This window comes from Arvicanthis niloticus, chromosome 3, assembly GCF_011762505.2.
Source record: "Arvicanthis niloticus isolate mArvNil1 chromosome 3, mArvNil1.pat.X, whole genome shotgun sequence".
NCBI classification, from domain to species: domain Eukaryota; kingdom Metazoa; phylum Chordata; class Mammalia; order Rodentia; family Muridae; genus Arvicanthis; species Arvicanthis niloticus.
In genome coordinates this window covers 122,445,459-122,465,068 of record NC_047660.1, presented here as the reverse complement: position 1 = coordinate 122,465,068, position 19,610 = coordinate 122,445,459, and the positions used below count along the sequence as shown (strand labels likewise).

The following is a 19,610-nucleotide window of genomic DNA, read 5'->3' as shown; positions in this document are numbered from 1 at the left end:
TGTTAAAAGGGGGCAGGAGAGGTAGCAGTTAAGAGCACTTGCTGCTTTTCCACAAGGCCTGAGTTCCATTTTCAGAATCACATCAGGCAGCTCACAGCGATGTGTAACTCTAGCTCTAGGAGATCTGACAGCTCTGGCCTTTTTGGGCAGCTATACTCATGTGCACATACCCACATGCAGACACATCCACACATAATTAAAAACAATAAAAATTTTAAAAAATGTTTAAAAGTGTCTTACATAAACAGTATATGTAGATAGTTCTATAATGTATTTTAACATTTCCTTCACCTAATAATATAATATTGTTTAATGTTTTTTATAGAAATGTGAAGAAGAACTTTTTCAGCTGCTTACAAATATTTTGAATTATGTCATGTGTAAAGGACTAGAAAAGTCTGATGAAGACACTTGGATTGAAAGAGGACAGGTGTTTTCAGCACTTACTAAACCAGGAATATCAAGTGAGCTGCTTCGACCCTCAGATGAAGTAAAACTAACGTGAGCATTCAGCTAATTTTTTCAGCCTCCTCCTTGGAATGAGTGCGCGTCTAAAATTAAATACTGACAACTTAATTCACTATATAGAAGAAGAGAGACAAAGAAACTGCTTACTTTTTTTTCTTCCTAGGTTTTACTATTCTGGTAGAAGTACAAAACAAATCAGTGTCAGGAGATTAAATGTACTTGAATCTAAGTGATATCAGGAGTGGTGCAGATGGGTCATACAGGTGTTCTGTTTTAGATTTCTGAGAACCCTCCATACTGATTTCCATTTTCAGTAGCTTCCCTTCTCAGCAGCAGTTTCAGAAGATTCCTCTCACCCCACAGTCTCACCACTGTTTGTTGTTGTCTTTTCTCTTGGAGTCTTTCTGACTCTGGTGAGATGGCATCTAAAGCAGTTGTACTTTGTGTCTCCCTGATGGCGAAGGATGGTGAACACTTTTAAATATTCATTGAATGTATTCTTTGGAGAACTATCAGTTAGTTTACTAAGTCATTTCTCACTGGATAGCTTTTGGGGGCATGGGTTTAATTTTTATAGTTCTTTATATATCTGAGATACTAATCCTGTCTGATTTTTGTTGACAAACATTTTTTTTTATCCCATAGACTTTCTCTTCACTATAGCAATTTTTTTTTTTTTTTTTTTTTTTGCTTTTCAGAATTTAATTTCATGTTTTTCCATTTTTCAATTCTTGGTATTATTTCGTGTGCTGTTGGAGTCTTCATAGGAAGTTCTTACCTATATCTTGTATTTTCCTATGTGATTTCCAAACTATCATGTCTTAAAGTCTTCGACCCATTTTCACTTGATTTTTATTCAGTTTGAAAGATGTAGTTTGCAACAATTTTATTGAGTATCTTTGTCTTGTATTCATTAAAGAAATGTTACTTTGTGGCTTTTAGTATTACTGTTATTAGTAGTATTACTATTATTAGTAGTATTTTAGTAATCTTTTGCTTGAAACTTTCTACCTTTGTAGATGAGTTGACATTTTTCCCATACAGTTTTTAATATTATGTTTTTGCTTTGAATTTTTTTCTTCTTGACTATAATGTGTCCTAGAGAGATTATTCATTGATCTTATGTAGTTGAGGCTCTAAATGCTCTCCTGTTTCGAGTCTGTTTTTTATTGTTGTTGTTTTTCTAGATTTGGAATGTTTTCTGCTGGAATTTTATTGAGTAGCCTTTCTTTGCCTTTCAGTCTTATCTGAGCTGTTTGTTCCTGCTGGATTCTTAGGTTTGCTTTTATAATGATGTGTAGAGTTCTTGAACACTGTGGTCATAGTCATTTTTTCTTTACTAATATTTGAATGTATCCCACTGAGCTTATTCTCAATTCATGATACTCTCTTCTTTCTCCCCATGTGTTTGGTATGAATATGTATATATACAGGCATATGTGCAGATATTTGTGCACATGTATGCATATGGCTTTGGAAGTCAACTTCAGGTATCATAATTCCTCTAGAGTTGTCTACCTTTAAGACAGCATCTCTTGGGGTTTGGGGGCCTTCCAGTTAAATTTGGCTATCTGGTCAATAAGCCTCAGAAATTCCCCTGTCTCTGCCTTTCCAGCATTGATATTATAAGCATGTGCCACCATGTTCTGTGTTTTATGTAGATGCTGGGAGTTGAAGTTAGGTCCTCATACTTACATGGCAGACACAACACTTTACTGACTGAGCTGTCTCCCCAGTCCCTCCATCTGTATAGTACTGCCCAATTATAACAGCAAAAATAATGAATACACAATGGAAATGAAAGTATAAAAGCATCCTTTTAAAACATAATAAAGCAGATACAAGATTTAAAATACTCTAGTTTGTATACAGTATACACACACTACTATGAAGTACAGAATGTTGGCTGAGTTTGTACTTGTATACTTGTTTGGACTAGTGTATTCTGCATACCAGATCTGTCTTCATTGTGGACGTTTCCCTTCTTTGTGTACCAGGGACCTCTGCTGACCAGTTTCCTTTGCTGTCCGTGGACTAAGCAGATTCCATTATCTTGAGGTTACCCGGATAGTACCCTCTAGTGTAACTCATGCTTTGGCTGGGATGTAGCTCCCAAGTGTGTTGAGAATGTGTATATGTGAAGCAACCACAACCCATGGATCTGTACCTACTGACGGCCTGTCTTAATACTTTCAAGACCTCTTGAGTCTTGACCTCCTGGAGGGATGTAGTTGAAGGTATTAAGCATACTGCTTGATGACTGGGAGGTTGATTTTTAGTGCTGTTAAACTCTGGGGTTGTTCACAGTTGATGAGATCCACTTCCAGCCTCTCAGGATGTGGGTGTCTTTCTCTCTTGACTTCTCTACCTATTCTGACCTTCCTGCTGACTGAAATTTTAAGCTTGTTGGTGACTGGTGCTCCTGCTCTCTCCAGTTTCTCACTAAGCCATCTTCCACCTTGTGGCTATAGCAGGCATATTAAAGCTTTGTAACCTTGGCCTCAAGTCCTCATGGTAGCTCAGGATTTTCTAATTTTTTTATTTTTGTTTTTGTCCTCTCACCCCCAACCCCAAAAGAGTCTGCCTGTATAGTGTTGGCTGGTTGGGAACTCACAGAGATCCTCCTGCCTCTGCCTCCCCAGTACTGGGATTAAAGATTTGTACCACCATTCCTGGAGGTAACTCAGTGGTAACAGGAGATTCTCAAGTTGGTCTTCTCACTACCCTGTAAGTCATAGAGAGTAGCAGGGATGTTTTCTTTTTACTGCCAGCTCATTCCTTAGAGAGATCACTGTCTCACCTAAGCTTGCAACTCTAGTTGAAGAGTGTGAAGGCTGTGGGCTTGTCCTTAGGGTAAGGCTGCTCATCTCTTGCTGGCTTGATTTTGAAAGGCAGAGTCTGCTTCTCCTCCCCTAGCAAAGGTCTCAGACCCTGCAGCTATGTTTCTTGTCTTTTCCTCCACAGTTTCCAAGTAGCCTCTTTCTATCTCTGTTGAGCTCTCATTTTCTTCTATTTCTATTTTTTGGAACAGTCTCTTTCTTGTCTTACTCCAGCTTTTTCTTTCATACTGTATCACACAGAAGCAGCCTCCATTTTACCCAGAAGTCCTCCATCAACAATCATAGTGGCAGCCTGCTGGTGAGAGTGTATCTTTGGATTTGCAATGTTGCTAATAAATAATGGGGTTGGAGTTTTTCATTTTTCTTTCTAAGCGTATAGTGGTATGCGAGAATGGTTTTTAAAGAACTTTATTTTACACTTAGTTTGCTACAGAAGATGTTAGAGTGGGCAATCACAGAAAACAGAGATGTAAAAAGTAGTCCTGTAACTGCTGAAAATGCCTTCCGACTCATGTTGATCATACAGGACTTTCTGCAGTCAGAAGGATCGGTTAATTCAAACATGTGGACTGAGAAGGTTAGTAATGTCCTTTTGAAATTGTATTTTAGGGTTCAATGTAGTGACTAAAGCCTGTGATTTTATCATTTCATTTATGAGGGCAAGGCAGAAGGATTATCACAACTTGAATCTAGTTTGGGCTACATAGATACTTCCAGGTCAGCCTGAGCTGCAGTGTGATGATATGCTGTAGCAAACAAAATGAAACATAAGTAGATAAATACTTTAGATAGTTCAGAATTATTTAAAGATTGAAAATGGTAACACTTCTTTTTGGAACTTTAGTGTTTAATCAGATGTAGTAACATACCTAAGATGAATAGTTAGCAGGTTTTGTTAGTTCTTCCATGGCTCTTGTTTCTTGGCAGCTGCACAGTGAACTACTTCAGCAGTGATGATTACTGGTGTTATTGTTGAAGAAAGATTATCATTACATTTTAAAAGTGAACACTTTTGTTTCCCAATTTTTCTTTTGTGATAGCTTTTAGAAGATACCATGCAGCTCCTTGACTGTCTGTCAGTATGGTATTCTGAGAATCCAGTGTGGGTAAAACTCTCTCAAATTCAGATCCAGTTGCTTCTAGAATTCATCGGAAGAGGCAGTTTGCAGGTTTGATATTTCTTTCATGCTATGTTCTATTTTCTCACACCCTATAGCTACTAATATTGTAACTAGATAATAATGCCTTTTCAGGAGTTTTAGATTATATTGTATTTGTTTATTTTATGTGCCTGCATTGTGCACACATGTTTCATGGAGGTGAGAGACCACTTGTGGGGAGTCAGTTCTTTGAGTCCACCAGATGGATTTTGGGATCAAACTCAGCTCATAAGTCTTTGTGTCAAGTACCTTACCTGTTGACCCATCTCTCAGACTCCCTGTTCAGTATTTTTTTTTTTTGGTTCCAAAAAATACTAGATCACTTGAAATTTCACTTTTGTAAGATCGGAAAGGAGCTTAAGAAGCAACTTTTTCCCCTCAGTTCTAGGACCCTGTGTGATTTTAATATTTTCTTTTATTGGTTTTACTCTCATAGGTCGTCTGCATTTAAAGTAGTATACTAATTGCTAAGTAGCCAGTAGAGAGATTTTTGTATGTAAAGTCTAAGAATTGTATTTTTAGGAAAAATTATTTATAATGATTTTCCTGTTTTACTAATTTTAACTATTTTCCTGTTTTACTTATCCAAATTTTAACTCTTTATACATTTGTTCATTTATCAAACACCAATTATGTACATGCTATTATGTACATTGTTTTGTTATGTGCATTGTTTTACTAGATTTTATGTATCATTGTATAAAATTATGTACAAAAATGGATAAAATTATGTACATTGTTTTGCTAGATTTTAGAACTAAAGATAAAATATGTAAAATATTAGAAAATTGCTCTGCCATTTGGTCTGTCATTTCTCTATTCTCATTAGGTACTTTTAGTCTTGACAAACTTGATATCTATTTACTTCTGTTTGTGTGTGTGTGTGTGTGTGTGTGTGTGTGTGTGTGTGTGTGTGTGTGTGTGAGAGAGAGAGAGAGAGAGAGAGAGAGAGAGAGAGAACATGTTTGTGTCACAGCATGCCTGATGCCTGTGGAGGACAGAGGACCAGCTTGGGTGGTGGTCCCCTACCTCTACCTTTATTTGGAGCAGAACCTTTTGCTGCTTACTGCTTTATACAGCAGTGTTAGCTGACCTGTGAACTTCCAGGGCTTCTCCTGTCTCACTTTCTTACCGTGCTATAGGAGTGGTGGAATTACAGTCAAGCACTAACATGTACAGCTTTTATGTGGACCCTGCAGATTCAAACTCAGGTCATCATGTTTGCATGGCTAACATTTTATTTACTGAGCCGTCTCCCTAACCCTGTTTTCTTTTAAAATTCTATTTTATTATTTAATATAGGGAGATTCAGGATGAGGCTGAATTCTAGTGCTGTTCCTAAATTCAGTGTAAATATTGCTAAGAGTATGGAGAAGTTAAAATTTTAATATAAGGTTGGCCTATTGAAACCAATCTTTAATGTAATGGTTGTATTCTCATTCCTTCACCTTCCTCAAACCCTTTCTCATTTGCTCTTTCCTCTTCAGTGCTAGAGATCAAATGAATAGTAATTGAGAGTTCTCTTTTGATTGAGTTTTTGCTCTTAATATGTATTAATTTCCTTAGGAAGTTTAAGGTTAATTAAATTTCTAGTTAAGGACCTAGACTCCTTATGTATCTTTACATATTCAAACAGTTATGCCTGTTTTGGCCCAAGCTGCCCCACACTTGGGGGCCAAAAATGTTCGGGACCACTCTATCAATGTTGGAACCTGCACTGCCAAAAGCTTTGGGGGCTAAACTGTTAGAGCCCGCACTGCCCCAAGCTTCTCAGGTCTGCGGGTCGGTGTTTAGCAAGAGAGAGAGGACAGACAAGGAATGGAGACCAGACAGAGTGTAATTTAATCCCGTTTATTCTTCAGTCTCTCTTCCTAGTCCAAGTCCCAGGTCTTGAGTTCCTAGTTCCTAGTTCCTAGTCCCTAGTGCCTCCAAGTTCCAAGTTACTTCTTCCAAGTGCTAAGTGCCTAATACCTAATAATCCTTTCTTCTGAGTTCTCTAGTCCAAGTGTCTTCTTCCTCAATGCCTAATTCCTACTCCAAGTTGTACTGAACTCTTCAGTCTGCCTCTCACCTTTTATATGTCTCACTTCTAAGTCACACCCTTAAGTCACGCCCTTAAGTCATGCCCTTAGGTCTTGACTCTAAATCTGATCTCTAAATCATGCCATTAAGTCACACACCTTTAAGTCTCACACACCCAAGGGAAGATCCTGGGTATCTAAAACAAGATGGTATCAGAGTGTGCTCAGCTGTTGTAGGCTATTGTAATCAAGTCTCTTCTCAGGGTATATGTCTCAAGATGGCTGCAAGAGTGTTAGCCGCCTTCTGTCGGCTCCCCACAATGACATCATGTAACTAACTACCAAAACAGACTTTATTACATTTTTTTTTTCTCTCACCACACTGCTTTTCACCTTAAGGATGGAAATGTCTGCAATGGCAGTTGGGCCTATTTTCACTTCATTTGTCCCCAGAGGAGTCTAATGCTGCTTCCTACAGTCGTTACTGGTAGAACTTCTGAGGGAACAGCCGTACCAGTATTTTGTTTTTTCAGTCTTTCTTGTGATTTTATTTTCTCCATTCAACTATAATATGATACCCAAATTTTGTTTTAACTGGTGGGTCTGTAAACACAGGCTTATCCATCTCACATAGAATGTGTCCAATCTTTCCTTCATTGCCGCCACCATTAGAGCCCTGAGAGTTCTTTTTGTTTGTTTGTTTGGGTTTTCTTGCTGTTGTTGTTTTTGTTTTTTGAGACAGAGTTTCTCTGTGTAGCCCTGGCTGTCCTGGAGCTCACTCTGTAACTCAGTCTGTAGACCAGGCTGGCCTCAGAAATCCGCCTGCCTCTGCCTCCCAAGTGCTGGGATTAAAGGCATGCGCCACCACTGCCTGGTGCCCTGAGAGTTCTTATCAGCACTGTCACTTCCAGAGGCTGTACCTCCTTTCCCTCTTTTCCAGAACCATCTTTCTCCTTCAGCGGCCTCTCTTAAGCTTGCTGGTAAATTCTCAGTTCATAACTATTGACAGCTAACTCATAAAACTTGTGAACCGTTAGAGTGAGACAGATCTTTTGCTAGTATTAAGTGTTTGTTTTAGTCTGCTGTTTTTCATCTAACCTGTTTTCTTCCAGGTTTGTGCAATGGCATCAGCTAAGCTCAATGCTCTTCTTCAGACCAAAGTGATTGAAAGTCAAGATGAGGCATGCTATATTTTAGGGAAACTAGAACATATTCTAAGTCGGTCAATCAAGGAGCAGACAGAAATCTACTCATTTCTGATTCCCCTTCTCCGGACTCTGGTTTCTAAAATTTATGAGCTTCTGTTCATGAACTTGCACCTGCCTTCTTTGCCTTTTACTAATGGAAGCGCTTCATTTTTTGAAGATTTTCAAGAATACTGCAATTCAAATGAATGGCAAGTTTACATTGAAAAATATGTAAGTTTTAAAATTATTTAAATGATTTGTTTATGTGTGTCCTTGTGTATACATGTGGGTATGTGCTTCATGCAGGCATGAAAACTCGTGTGTGAAATCCCTCCGAGCTAGAGTCGGAGTGTTATGTGAGTGCTGGGACCTCAACTTCAGGCCTTGTGCTTGCTTCCAGCAAGTACTCTTAACTGTGAGCTGTCTCTCCAGTCCCAAAGTTTTATCTTCTCTGAGCAAGACTTTTCTGTTGATTTATCATTTTTATAGAGGAGTGTGTAAATTCTTTGTATTCTTTTTTTTTTTTTTAACTAAGATTGTACCTTACATGAAGCAGTATGAAGCACATACATTTTACGATGGTCATGAGAACATGGCACTTTACTGGAAGAATTGTTATGAAGCCTTAATGGTGAATATGCATAAAAGAGACCGAGAAGGAGGAGAAAGCAAGCTGAAATTTCAGGTAAAAATTATTCAGTGTTTTCTAACTTGAGTTGTTCACGTCAATAATTAACAATCATTAAATTAAATTTAGGTGGAATAATTCCACTAGAAATTTGGAAACAAACATACTAAAAAAATTCCATAATTGGGATGAAAACAGTTGCTCAATAACCATTTTAATATTAAGACATGATGTGTAATGATTATGTAAATTTATAAATTATGTAAACTTGTTAAGATAAAAAATCTATTAATAGATACTGCTAAGGTATCTTGATACATCCCTCATACTAATAAATTCAATTAAAGAATTTAAATGTAAAGTTATTTTGTTTGTTTGATTGTTTCTGTGTGTGCTTGGATACATGGTTGTGTCTGTAGATGTGCAGGAGTCCTGAGAGGTTAGAAAAGGACATTGAATCCCTGGAACTAGTGTTACAGGTAGTTGTGAACCACTGTGTTGGTGCTGGAACTGTTGAACGTGGTTCTTCTCTAAGAGCAAGAAGGACTCTTAATTCCCAAGCCACCTTTCCAGCCTGTAATTTAACCAAAAGATAAACCAACCAGCAAATAAAGGCAGAAGAGTAGGAGGAATCGATTGATAAAACTAAAACTAGTGCTTCAGAATATTAGCAAAATCAACAAAATAGTCAGTTTGACAAATCAAAGAGAAGTAAACATTTATAGCAAAAATGAAAGCAAGAGTGTCGCTATCAGCCCCACAGAAATCAGGGCCACTGTGTGTTGCTTAGCACATAGAAATATGACTACTCAGATCCATCAGGTTCTTAGTAGACAGGTTTTAAAATGAAATTTTAATCATCTTTTATCTATTAGTAAAGTTAATTTATATTTATATGTTTTCAAAAAGAGAAAATACAGGGCCTGAGTGATTTACTGGCAAATTCTGCCTAACTTACTTGCATGTTTAGTTTTTGAAGTAGTGTCACATGTTTTCTATACCTGCAACTTAGGACCCTCCTGTTTCACTTTACAAAAACACTTGCTACTATACTCAGTTGATTGATCCCAGAGCTTATGAGACAGACATGCTACCAGTCAAGCCACATCTAAGCCAGCTCAGTACCAGTGTTGAAGGAAGACGCTATAGCCCCGTGGTAAGGGTAGTGATGAGTTGATACCTAGTTTTCATGGGACGTTGTGGCTTCCGTACTTGTCTCAGCAGTGATCTACTTTAGTGTCCTATCCTACATCATTGATTCCTTTCTACAAGTCTGGTAATAGCTACAGTTTATTGACAGCTTGTTTTTTGTTTTTCTTGAGTTTTAGTAGATATTTTAGATCTTAGTCCTTTTTTTTTCTTTTCTTTTTTTGAGACCATCAGAGTGGCCTCAAACTTGATATATAGCTAAGAATTACATTAAATTTCACATCTTCCTGACTCCACCTCCTTCATGTTGGGATTACAGGAGTATACCACCAGACTTGGGGTGCTTGGGAATAAACTCAGGTTGTTAGGATCAGCAGTAGGTGTCTTTTGTTGAGCTATTTTATCAGCCATTGTGTGTGTGTGTTTTAGTTTTATGAGTCAAAGAAATCTTAAGTAGAACATAGCTAAAATTCTACCATCCTCATCAAAGAGAAGTATTGTAATGAAATAAAATTATGTTACCTCTTTTCTCATATACCATTTTTTAATTAAAAATTTATGTAGATATGTTACTCCCTTCTTTTTTTGTTGTTATTTTTTTTTTTTTGTTTTGTTTTGTTTTGTTTATTTCAGGAGTACTTTGTGGAGCCATTTAATCGAAAAGCCCGTCAAGAGAACTTGAGGTACAACAATATGATTAAACAACATAACAGTCAGCAGTTGGCGGCTTTGAGACACTGGAAGGCGATACGGCTCTATCTTAAATGTGAAAGGGGGCCTTGGGCTGAAAAGTAGGTGCATATTTTGCTCTTTAGAACTGTGGCATTAAATTTTAAACTTTTAAGCCAATTTTTTTTTTTAAAGAATACTTTGAATTTACTGTTTTTTTATATGTAGGTTTGGGAAGATGAGAGGTTTGTATGTATGTATTATTTATCCTGTGCTGAGTTCTCCTTTTACCCTAATGTTATATCCATTAGACTTTAGACTCTAATATTCCATAACAGTACTTCTTCTGCCTTTCTCACATCACCTTATTAAGCTAGAGTTAATGATGTTATCATGTACTTCAACATTGTACAACTTAATATTGTCCCTTCTTTTTTGCTATATATATATTTTATAGCCCTTGTTTTAAAAAAGTGGTAAGGCAAACCTTTTGTTTATCTTTTTGACTCGCTGATCAGTGGATAAATATTTAGTTGTTGGCCACCTTTGAGCTACTGTGACAGTGCTGCTGTGGATAGTTGTATCAAAATGTTTTGAGAGTGTGCTTTTAAATCTTTTTGGGTATATATGTGCACTTTCCGTGTCATATTTCATCTTTAACTTATTAAGAATTGACAAAGAATTGTCAGTATGTTTTCCAATTTCACCATATTCTCACCAGTACTTGTCATTTTCCAATTTTTAAATAGCCCTCCCATTGTATATATAAATAAAGCATGATCATGTAATTTTGCTTTTTATCATTCTAATAACTATGTTGAACACTGTTTTGTGTACTTGTTGGCCGTTTGTATGTATCCTTTGAAAAGAATGTTGGCTTGTTTCCTTTGTTACCACATTGAATGATTGACTTTTTCTGAAGTGTGTGTGTCAGATTCTATCTATTCTCAATGATTCCTCAGATGATTTGCATATATGTAGATTATTTTTCACTATCTTGATCCTGACCTTGGTTGTTCAAAAGTTATAATTTTAATAAATCTGTTCTTTTCCTTGAATGCTTTTTATAGTGTACTTAGGAAAGTCATAAAACTTTACTTTTTCTTCTAAGAGTTTTATCATCTTAACTTTGATATTTTGGTCTTTGATTCATTTGCAGTTATTTTTATTTGTAGTAAAAGTTTAATATTCCAGTTATGAAATTGCATTTAACAGTGAAAGAATAAAGTAATCAAGCAAGAGTTCTGAAAGCTAGTGTTCAAATCTTATTTCTCTACCATTAAACCTCATGGTATCTTGGGTAAATAATTTAAACTCTCTTAGGTTCATATATGTTGTATTTAAACATACTCATTTTAGCTTTCTTGACAGTTGTGCAGATGATAAATGTAGACATTTAAATTTGTTTCTAAAGTAATTGCTAGCATATAAAGGTAGTAGGTTTCAATATGCTGTTGGCATACATTGTGTCACTCTCCTGGGCTTGCTCATCCCCCACCCACTGCTCTTTAACCCACTGTCAGATTTAGCCAAGTCTGGATTTTTGTAGTGCTGGAAATCACACCCAGGGCCTTGTGCAAACCAGCCAGTTGTTGTATCTTGAACATTTTCTAAATTGTGTTGAGCAATTGCGAAACACTTTATACTTCTTTATACCCTTTAAACAACCAATCTTTATAATTTTAAATAATTTTACTTCTGAATGTTTATAGGAAACAGAATCGAATTCACTGGAAACTAGCTAATGTGGAAAATTATTCCCGCATGAGACTTAAACTGGTACCAAATTATAATTTCAAAACCCATGAGGAAGCTAGTGCCTTAAGAGATAATTTAGGTGAGTTACAATATCTACCTGTTTTAATAAAGAGATGTTGACATACTGCTTATTATTGTTTGTTGTTTTAGATGCTTACTTATGAACAAAGGGGTATAGTACTTTAAAGTATATGTGTAAATGGGTACATGAATTCAGTGTTGTTAATTTTGGCCTAAATCTAAGATGAGTGTATGTCCCATGCCCATTTTTTAATAGGTGGCCTTGGGGCTTTTTTGTTGTTGTTGTTCTTTTTTTATTTTGGTTTGTTTGTTTTGTCTTTCTGTTTTTTTAGTTCTTTACATATTCTGGATATTAACTCTCTGTCGGATGTGTAGCTGGCACAAAGTCTCTCCTGTTTTGTGGGGTTCCTCTTCACTTGGTTGTTTTGTTTTTGTTTATTAAGTGTGCAGTTCCATGTAAGTCGTCATGTTTTTAAAAGTAGGAAGCACAGATTCAGAGAGCCCAGTGGCAGGACAGAATTGAAATGCAGTGTTGCAACTTAGTGTCCATGCTCTTTCCATTATAAAGCCCTTTGTTATTACAAAGTACTTAGTTTGTACACTGAACATGTGTACAAACATGTATCTCCAGGAAAGGATAGCTCTGCTGTCTATTATTTGTCAGCTACGGACAACTACTCATACTGTCTTTTCTCTCTTTCTTCTCTTTCTTTTGAGACAGGCTCTCTGTGTAGCTCTGGCTGTCCTTGAAACTCAATATATAGACCAGTTTGGCCCTGAACTCACAGATATCCACCTGCCTCTGCCTTCCAAGTGCTAGGGTTAAAGGTGTGCACCACTGTGCCTGGCCTGGCTATCATATTTGATATTTAGTACAAGTATACAATCACATTAATTTAATACATTGAAATTTATTTAATTATTAACTTGCTTTAATTAAATATAATTATGGTTCATGAATCTATAATTTGCATAAAGTTAGCTCTATACCTCTCTCAGACTGTTAATCCAGTGCTTAGTCTATTTCTGAATCGAGAATTAGCTATTATAAAAAATAACTATCATTTTTAAAGTATATATATTTTACTACATGTATAATAATTGTAAAAAAAATCATCAAACATCAAAACTGTCACAAAATACAGAAGTGCTATAATATTTTGTACTGGTTTTTAGTTTATTCTTTTTTTTTATTAAATAGGTATTCAGCACTTACAGCCTTCGAGTGATTCACTGCTCTTGGAAGTAGTAAAACAAGTTAAACTCAGTGATATAGAGGAAGATAAACTAGAACTTCTTGAAGAGGACATGGCAGCCAGAGTAACTATGTATGTATGAGTATTTGAAAGCAGTTAAACTATGTTATGAGAAATGGGACTCCAAAATTGTAGATTTCCTTGATTCCTGGTTTTCTGAACAATTAATTGTTTAATTACACGTGTTGCAATTCTTTAAATTTAACAATTAATGTCATACCAGCTGTTAAGAATCTGAGAGTTATTTACTGAAATTATTGAGGAATAATTTCATTTCTTTCTACCTTGGATTGTTGGGATCTGTTTTTGAAATCCTAAAGTATTTTTGAATGAAAATATTGAATGACATATGGCTTAAAACTATGTTTTTTGTAAATCTGCAACAGAGTCTGAGGCATAACTTAGCAGTAGAGAGCCCTCATCTAGTATGTATACCACAAGGCCCTGGGTTTCATCCAACATGATGCTCCATGAAAGAAAATTATCTGTATGAAATAAAAAAACAAAAGAAAAAATAAAACTATAAAAAGAAATCTATTTAGGAGATATGAAAAAATAGAATAATTATAGATACAAAAGATAGTAAAAAATTAAACATACTGCAAAAGTATCAACTTCTAGCTAGACTAATTAGGAATTTCAAAAAGCAACATAAACATCCAATATCAGCAGTGAAGAAGATATTCTTTTCCATATAAGTGAGCTAAATTCATGATTGCTGCTTTTAAACTTTTTGTTCAGTGATGAGAAGGAAGAACAGGATCAAAAGGAAAAATTGGTGTTGACTGAAGACTGTGAACTCATTACAGTAATTGACATAATTCCCGGCAGATTAGAAGTCACTACTCAACACATTTACTTCCACGATAACAGTATTGAAAAAGAAGATGGTGAGTAGTTCTGGGAAAATAATTACCTTTCATTATTAAGTATCTAGGTCCATCAGTCATGAATTAGAAGAAGAATCAAACAAGATGGGACTGTGAAATTATATAATTATAAATTTATCTTGTAAAATGAAAAATGGAGAGTCAGTTAGGAATTAGGTTCGTTCAGCCATTATGTATTGAAGGGGAATAGTCATTTTTTATGTGTACACACACAGTATTAGTGATTGAAACCAGGGCCATTCTTATATAAGACAAGTGTTACCCAGGCTGGCCTTGAACTTAAAATTCTCTTGCCTCAGCCTTCTGAGTAGCTAGGATTATAGGCATGTACCCCCCCCCCCCCATCTAGTTTCCTTTATCGTCCTCATCACTATTAATGTATTTTAAAAGATTTGACTTGAGGGCACCACAGTAAACTTAGTTACAAAATGCAGTCTTAATATATATATATGTGTGTGTATATATATACATGTATATGTGTGTGTGTGTATATATATATATATATACACACAAACATACACATATACACTGTCTTGTAAGCTCTTACTTTTTTATGATTAAATCTGAAGATCCAACATCCTAGAAAGGGTTCTAAGGCATACAATTTAGAATTACTATCTGGCCTCATAGTGAATAATTTTATATGGCACCTCAGTCACGAAATTTCTTTTGTTTTCAGGACTGGGCTTTGATTTCAAGTGGCCTCATTCTCAAATTCGAGAGATTCACTTACGTCGTTACAACTTAAGGAGATCAGCACTTGAGATTTTTCATGTTGATCAGTCCAACTACTTTCTCAATTTCAAAAAAGAGGTACAGTGTCTTTCTGATAATCATAAAGGATTATTTTTAAATAATTTTCCAGCTCCTGAGCTCTCATGGTATTTTGGGCTGTATCCCTGTCAATACAGACTATTTAAGAAGAAAATGTATTCTGAGGCTAGTCAGTATATGAACTTTGTTGAGATTTATTTGGGAATTGAGATGGTTGTTTTCAGGAGTGTGTATGTAGAGTAGAACAGTGAATATCAATCAATAGATGCCAGACACTATCTGTGTTACAACGTGCAGTATATAAGATTAGACAAGCTGTGCACAGTGTGCCTGGATTTCCTCTTCTCTTATGTGGGCGTGAATGTCAATATGTTTTGGCTTCATAACACCATTTTTAAAAACTTATGTGTACAAGTTGTAGCGTGCCTACAGCTTACAAGAATCAGTCCTTTCATTCCACAATGTAGTTCCTAAGGATCAAAGTCAGGTGAGTACGTTTGGTAGTAGGCAACTTCACCACCATCTTACTGTCTCCATGACCTCATTTAATTGATTGTCTCCAAATGCCCCATCCTTTACTATGAACTTATCAGTTGAGGATCAGGTTTTTAAATCATAAACTTTGAAAGGACATATTCAACCCATCAAACCATAGCACCCAATATGGTAAAAAAATTGAAATATCCAGAAAAGGTAAAATTACGGAACAGATAATAGAGTCTGGTTTTCAAGAAATTTGGGAGGAAACAAAATTGGGAATAACCACTCTCAAGTTTATGTAGTGGTGAAGTTTCTAAAGTAAATGATGATGACAGAGGCACACAGGAAAAGAAAGAAAATACTTTTCTAAACAGTTATGTGTATCTTGGAGAAGCTATACCAAAGCTATAAGCTGTATTTGTCTTGACCAGTTTTTAAACTAAAAAGTAGTATTTCTTTATAGGTTAGAAACAAAGTATATAGCAGACTGTTGTCACTTCATTCTCCTAATAGTTATGGAACAAGATCACCACAGGAATTATTCAAAGCATCAGGGTTGACACAGGTAGGACATTTTATAGCTTGTTGTATTTTGTTTATTTTATATCTTATAATTTTGCTTAAAAATAAAACTTCTGATTATTTTCTTTTGTGTGTTCTAACTTCTCTTCATCCATCCAACTATTCATTCATTCACTCACTCATTCATTCATTCATTCATTCATTCATTCTTTTATTTGACTGGTTGGTTAGTTAGTTAGTTAGTTAGTTAGTTAGTTAGTTAGTTAGTTTTGCTTTTGTTGATGCAGGGTCTCTCTGTCTAGCCCTGGCTGTCCTGGAACAGGCTATGTAGACCAGTCTGGCCTCAGATACTAAGAGATCTACACACTTCTGCCTCCCAAATGCTGAGATTAAAGGTGTGATCTTTGTTCTTTCATTTAGAATAAAATTCCAATTAGAATAATTATCTTCGTGTGGGGGTGTGGTAAGAATTGGATACAGGACCCCATTTATGCCAGGCTCTTCTGTGAGGTTCTCCAGCCAAGAATTCTTTTCTGTTGTTGGAAATAAGCCTTGTTTAATAACATACAGATTCTTTTGCTCTTGAATAAAATTTATTCATTAAGTACTGATGTCTTAATCTTATACCTAAGGACAGTTGAGCTTCCTATATATAGAAATATATCTCAAATTGAATATTTCACTTTATGGATTGGAACATACAAATTCCATTTTTCACTGTTCACCATAATTATAAACCTTTGCTTTTGATCCACAGTGAGTTAAAGTAGATTGTTACTCTGTCAGGAAAACTCTGATGTATATAAGTCAACTGTGTACAGTCATTAGAAGACTAAACATAATGATGTGATTAATAGAAAGAAATGATTTTTCTAATCCCACCTCATTTTGTTCTTTAAAGGTGGTTTTTCTTCAGATAGCTAGTCAGTCTAAAATCCAATAACCTTAGCTCAGCTCAGCTCATTGATTGCTTTAGAATGTTAAGGTAGTGCCTGTTAGTACATATAGCATGAAAATGTCAAAGGTAGGGCAGGTATTGTAGAAATTAAATTTTAAGATAAATAAAACATTTAATTGAAGAAAAGTGTTAATTTTTCTTCTTCATGTTACATAGGCCTAAATCCAGAGTATTGCACTGAAAGTGCTCTACACTAACCTGTATCCTTCGGCTTATTGTTTTAATGGTTGGTAAATTGGCCAGTGGTGTCCTCCAGCATGCTATCCTCCCACATCCTGAGTAACTAGGATAACAACACAAGTGCACTACCACCCCAGGCGACACTTAATTCTTATTTAAGACTTTCCAGAGTATAGTGTGGTACTTATGTTTAATTCTTTTGCTCTTTTTCTTAGAGAGTAATTTTTTAAAGGAGTTGATTGTGAAGTAGTTGATTTGTCTACATGTTAAACTTTTTTTTTAGCTCTGTATCTTCAATCATGAAGATAATAGAGATAAGGATTACAAAAATTAAGCTGGTTATTAATAATTATCACATTCTAAGAGATTATATGATATGATTCTGATACTGTTTTTTGAATGTCTAGAAATGGGTGAATAGAGAGATAACGAACTTTGACTACCTCATTCAAATAAATACCATGGCAGGACGGACCTATAATGACCTTGCACAGTACCCTGTGGTGAGTTTCATATAAATCTCAAAAATAAAATTAACTTAGACGTTTTAATATATAAAACTATATATATGATGTTTATGTTTTTATTTAGAAAAGATGGAGAGGCTTGAGTATAGCTCAGTGGTAGGATGTTCTTTTACCATATGTGAGGCTCTGGGTTCAATCTCAAGCACTGTAAAAGAAACACACACAGTACACATGCTTTGCCTGTATGTTTTCTACCTTCATATTTTTAAAGATACTAGTAATTAAAAGTAAAGTCCTTTTTTATTTTATTAAAAATAATCCTGAGGAGTTACTGAAGATTATTCACTTGAACTAAAGATAAATATTACAATATATCTTTTCTTTTTTTTTTTTAATATATCTTTTTGGTTTTTTGAGACAGGGTTTCTCTGTATAGTCCTGGCTGTCCTGGAACTCATTCTGTAGACCAGGCTGGCCTCAAACTCAGAAATCCGCCTGCCTCTGCCTCCCAAGTGCTGGGATTAAAGGTGTGCGCCACCACTGCCCGGCACAATATATCTTTAAAGTATTTATAATAGGGAAAACTATTCTTAGTGTTATCTGTCTATCTTTATGAACATTTTATGTTTGATGTTCTCTAGGTTCTGTAGGAAGAAATATCTAAATTTTGAATTATATCTCTTTAGTTTCCCTGGATTTTGCAAGATTATACTTCAGAAGAATTGGACCTAAATAACCCCACTGTATTTCGAGATCTTTCTAAACCAATTGGAGTGGTTAATGAAAAAAATGCCAAAGCTATGCGTGAAAAGTAAGTGCTTAAGTCTTTTGAGATACTTATTGTTTGAATTTGTTCTGCTCTCAATCAAAACAACTAAATGTTACCTTTTCTAAATTAAAATGGATATGTTCAATTATTATTTTGTGAGTATGATTGTCTTTTTCTAGCATATATATGTGTATACTACACATGTGCCTGCAGAGATCAAAAGAGTGTGGATCTGGAAATGAAGTTAGAGATGCCTGTGAGCTGCTGTGTGGGTGGTAGGAATTGAATTCTGGTCCCCTGTGTAGCAGCTAGTGCTCTTAACTGTTACGCTATCTCTTCAGCCCCTAAATGCTTGGAAAAAAAAATTTTAATGTGTGTGGTTGTTTTGTCTCCTTCTATGTCTGTATACCACTTGCATGCCTGATATCTACAGAGGCCAGAAAAGAACATCAGATATGCTAGAACTGAGTCACAGAGGGTTGTGAGCCACACATGGGTGCTTGGGACCAAACTCAGGTCCTCTGGAATAGCATTATATGTTCTTAACCACTGAGCCATCTCTCCAGTTTCATTATATCTTTTTTTAACAGAAGTTACTTAATTTTTTTCAAATATCATTGTTTATATTCACAGTACATATGTTACAGAAGGAAAATTTCATAGAAACATACAGTGTATGTTCAATATATTTCACCATGCTTTGCTCTCTTTGCCACTCCTGTATTCTATTTTTCTAGACCATTTTGCCATATATTTACATAAATATATATACAAACCAGATTTTATGTATCTGTATAAAATCTAGGAACTGCAATTGAGAGAACAAAAACAATGTTTATGAGACCACTTTCACTTTCTTAATATGACTTTTATAGTTACATTCACTTTTGTGCAGATGGCATAACTGCATTCTTCATTATGACTAAAAACAATTCCATTCTTTATCCATTCCTCTTGCTAGATACCTGTGTTGGTTCTGTAGCTTAGTTATTGTTAATAATGCTACAGTAAACACTGATGTGCAAGTTGACTTGAAGTCATCTGGCTAAATACCCTAGAGTGGCATGACTGGGTCATGTGGTAGATCTCCGTTTAGTTTTGTGAGAAACTACCATAGTAAATTTCTATAGTGGATGTAATGAGAGAATTGACTTCTACAAATTGTACTGTGATCTCTTTGTGTACACTGTGACACACAAGCTTTGGCACACACATTAAATAAATGTGATTTTTTTTAAAAAAATAGAACTATATAGTGCAAAAAGTGGATAGCCTAGTAATAAGAACTTAGTTGTTATGTGTGAAACTTTAGTTTGATCCTCTCTGTTGCTGAATAAAATTTTGTATATTATTCATTAGAATAAACATTAGTGCTGGCATGTTGACACAGTGGATAGAGGCTTTTGTCACCAG

General features: G+C 35.4%; 1 protein-coding gene across 5 annotated transcripts in view; it reads left to right on the top strand.

Annotated features, from left to right (window-relative positions):
* The window catches only part of Nbeal1 (neurobeachin like 1), a 150,752-nt gene that overhangs the window by 86,212 nt on the left and 44,930 nt on the right, over positions 1-19,610 (top strand). For all 5 annotated transcript variants that reach the window (XM_076931826.1, XM_076931828.1, XM_034498971.2 and 2 more), the window contains 13 exons: positions 326-501; positions 3,732-3,885; positions 4,349-4,477; positions 7,602-7,907; positions 8,212-8,361; positions 10,087-10,244; positions 11,835-11,959; positions 13,103-13,229; positions 13,899-14,047; positions 14,727-14,860; positions 15,765-15,866; positions 17,369-17,464; positions 18,115-18,239. In XM_076931826.1, coding sequence (XP_076787941.1) covers positions 326-501; positions 3,732-3,885; positions 4,349-4,477; positions 7,602-7,907; positions 8,212-8,361; positions 10,087-10,244; positions 11,835-11,959; positions 13,103-13,229; positions 13,899-14,047; positions 14,727-14,860; positions 15,765-15,866; positions 17,369-17,464; positions 18,115-18,239 — 1,931 coding nt within the window. The remainder of the gene's footprint in view (positions 1-325; positions 502-3,731; positions 3,886-4,348; positions 4,478-7,601; positions 7,908-8,211; positions 8,362-10,086; positions 10,245-11,834; positions 11,960-13,102; positions 13,230-13,898; positions 14,048-14,726; positions 14,861-15,764; positions 15,867-17,368; positions 17,465-18,114; positions 18,240-19,610) is intronic.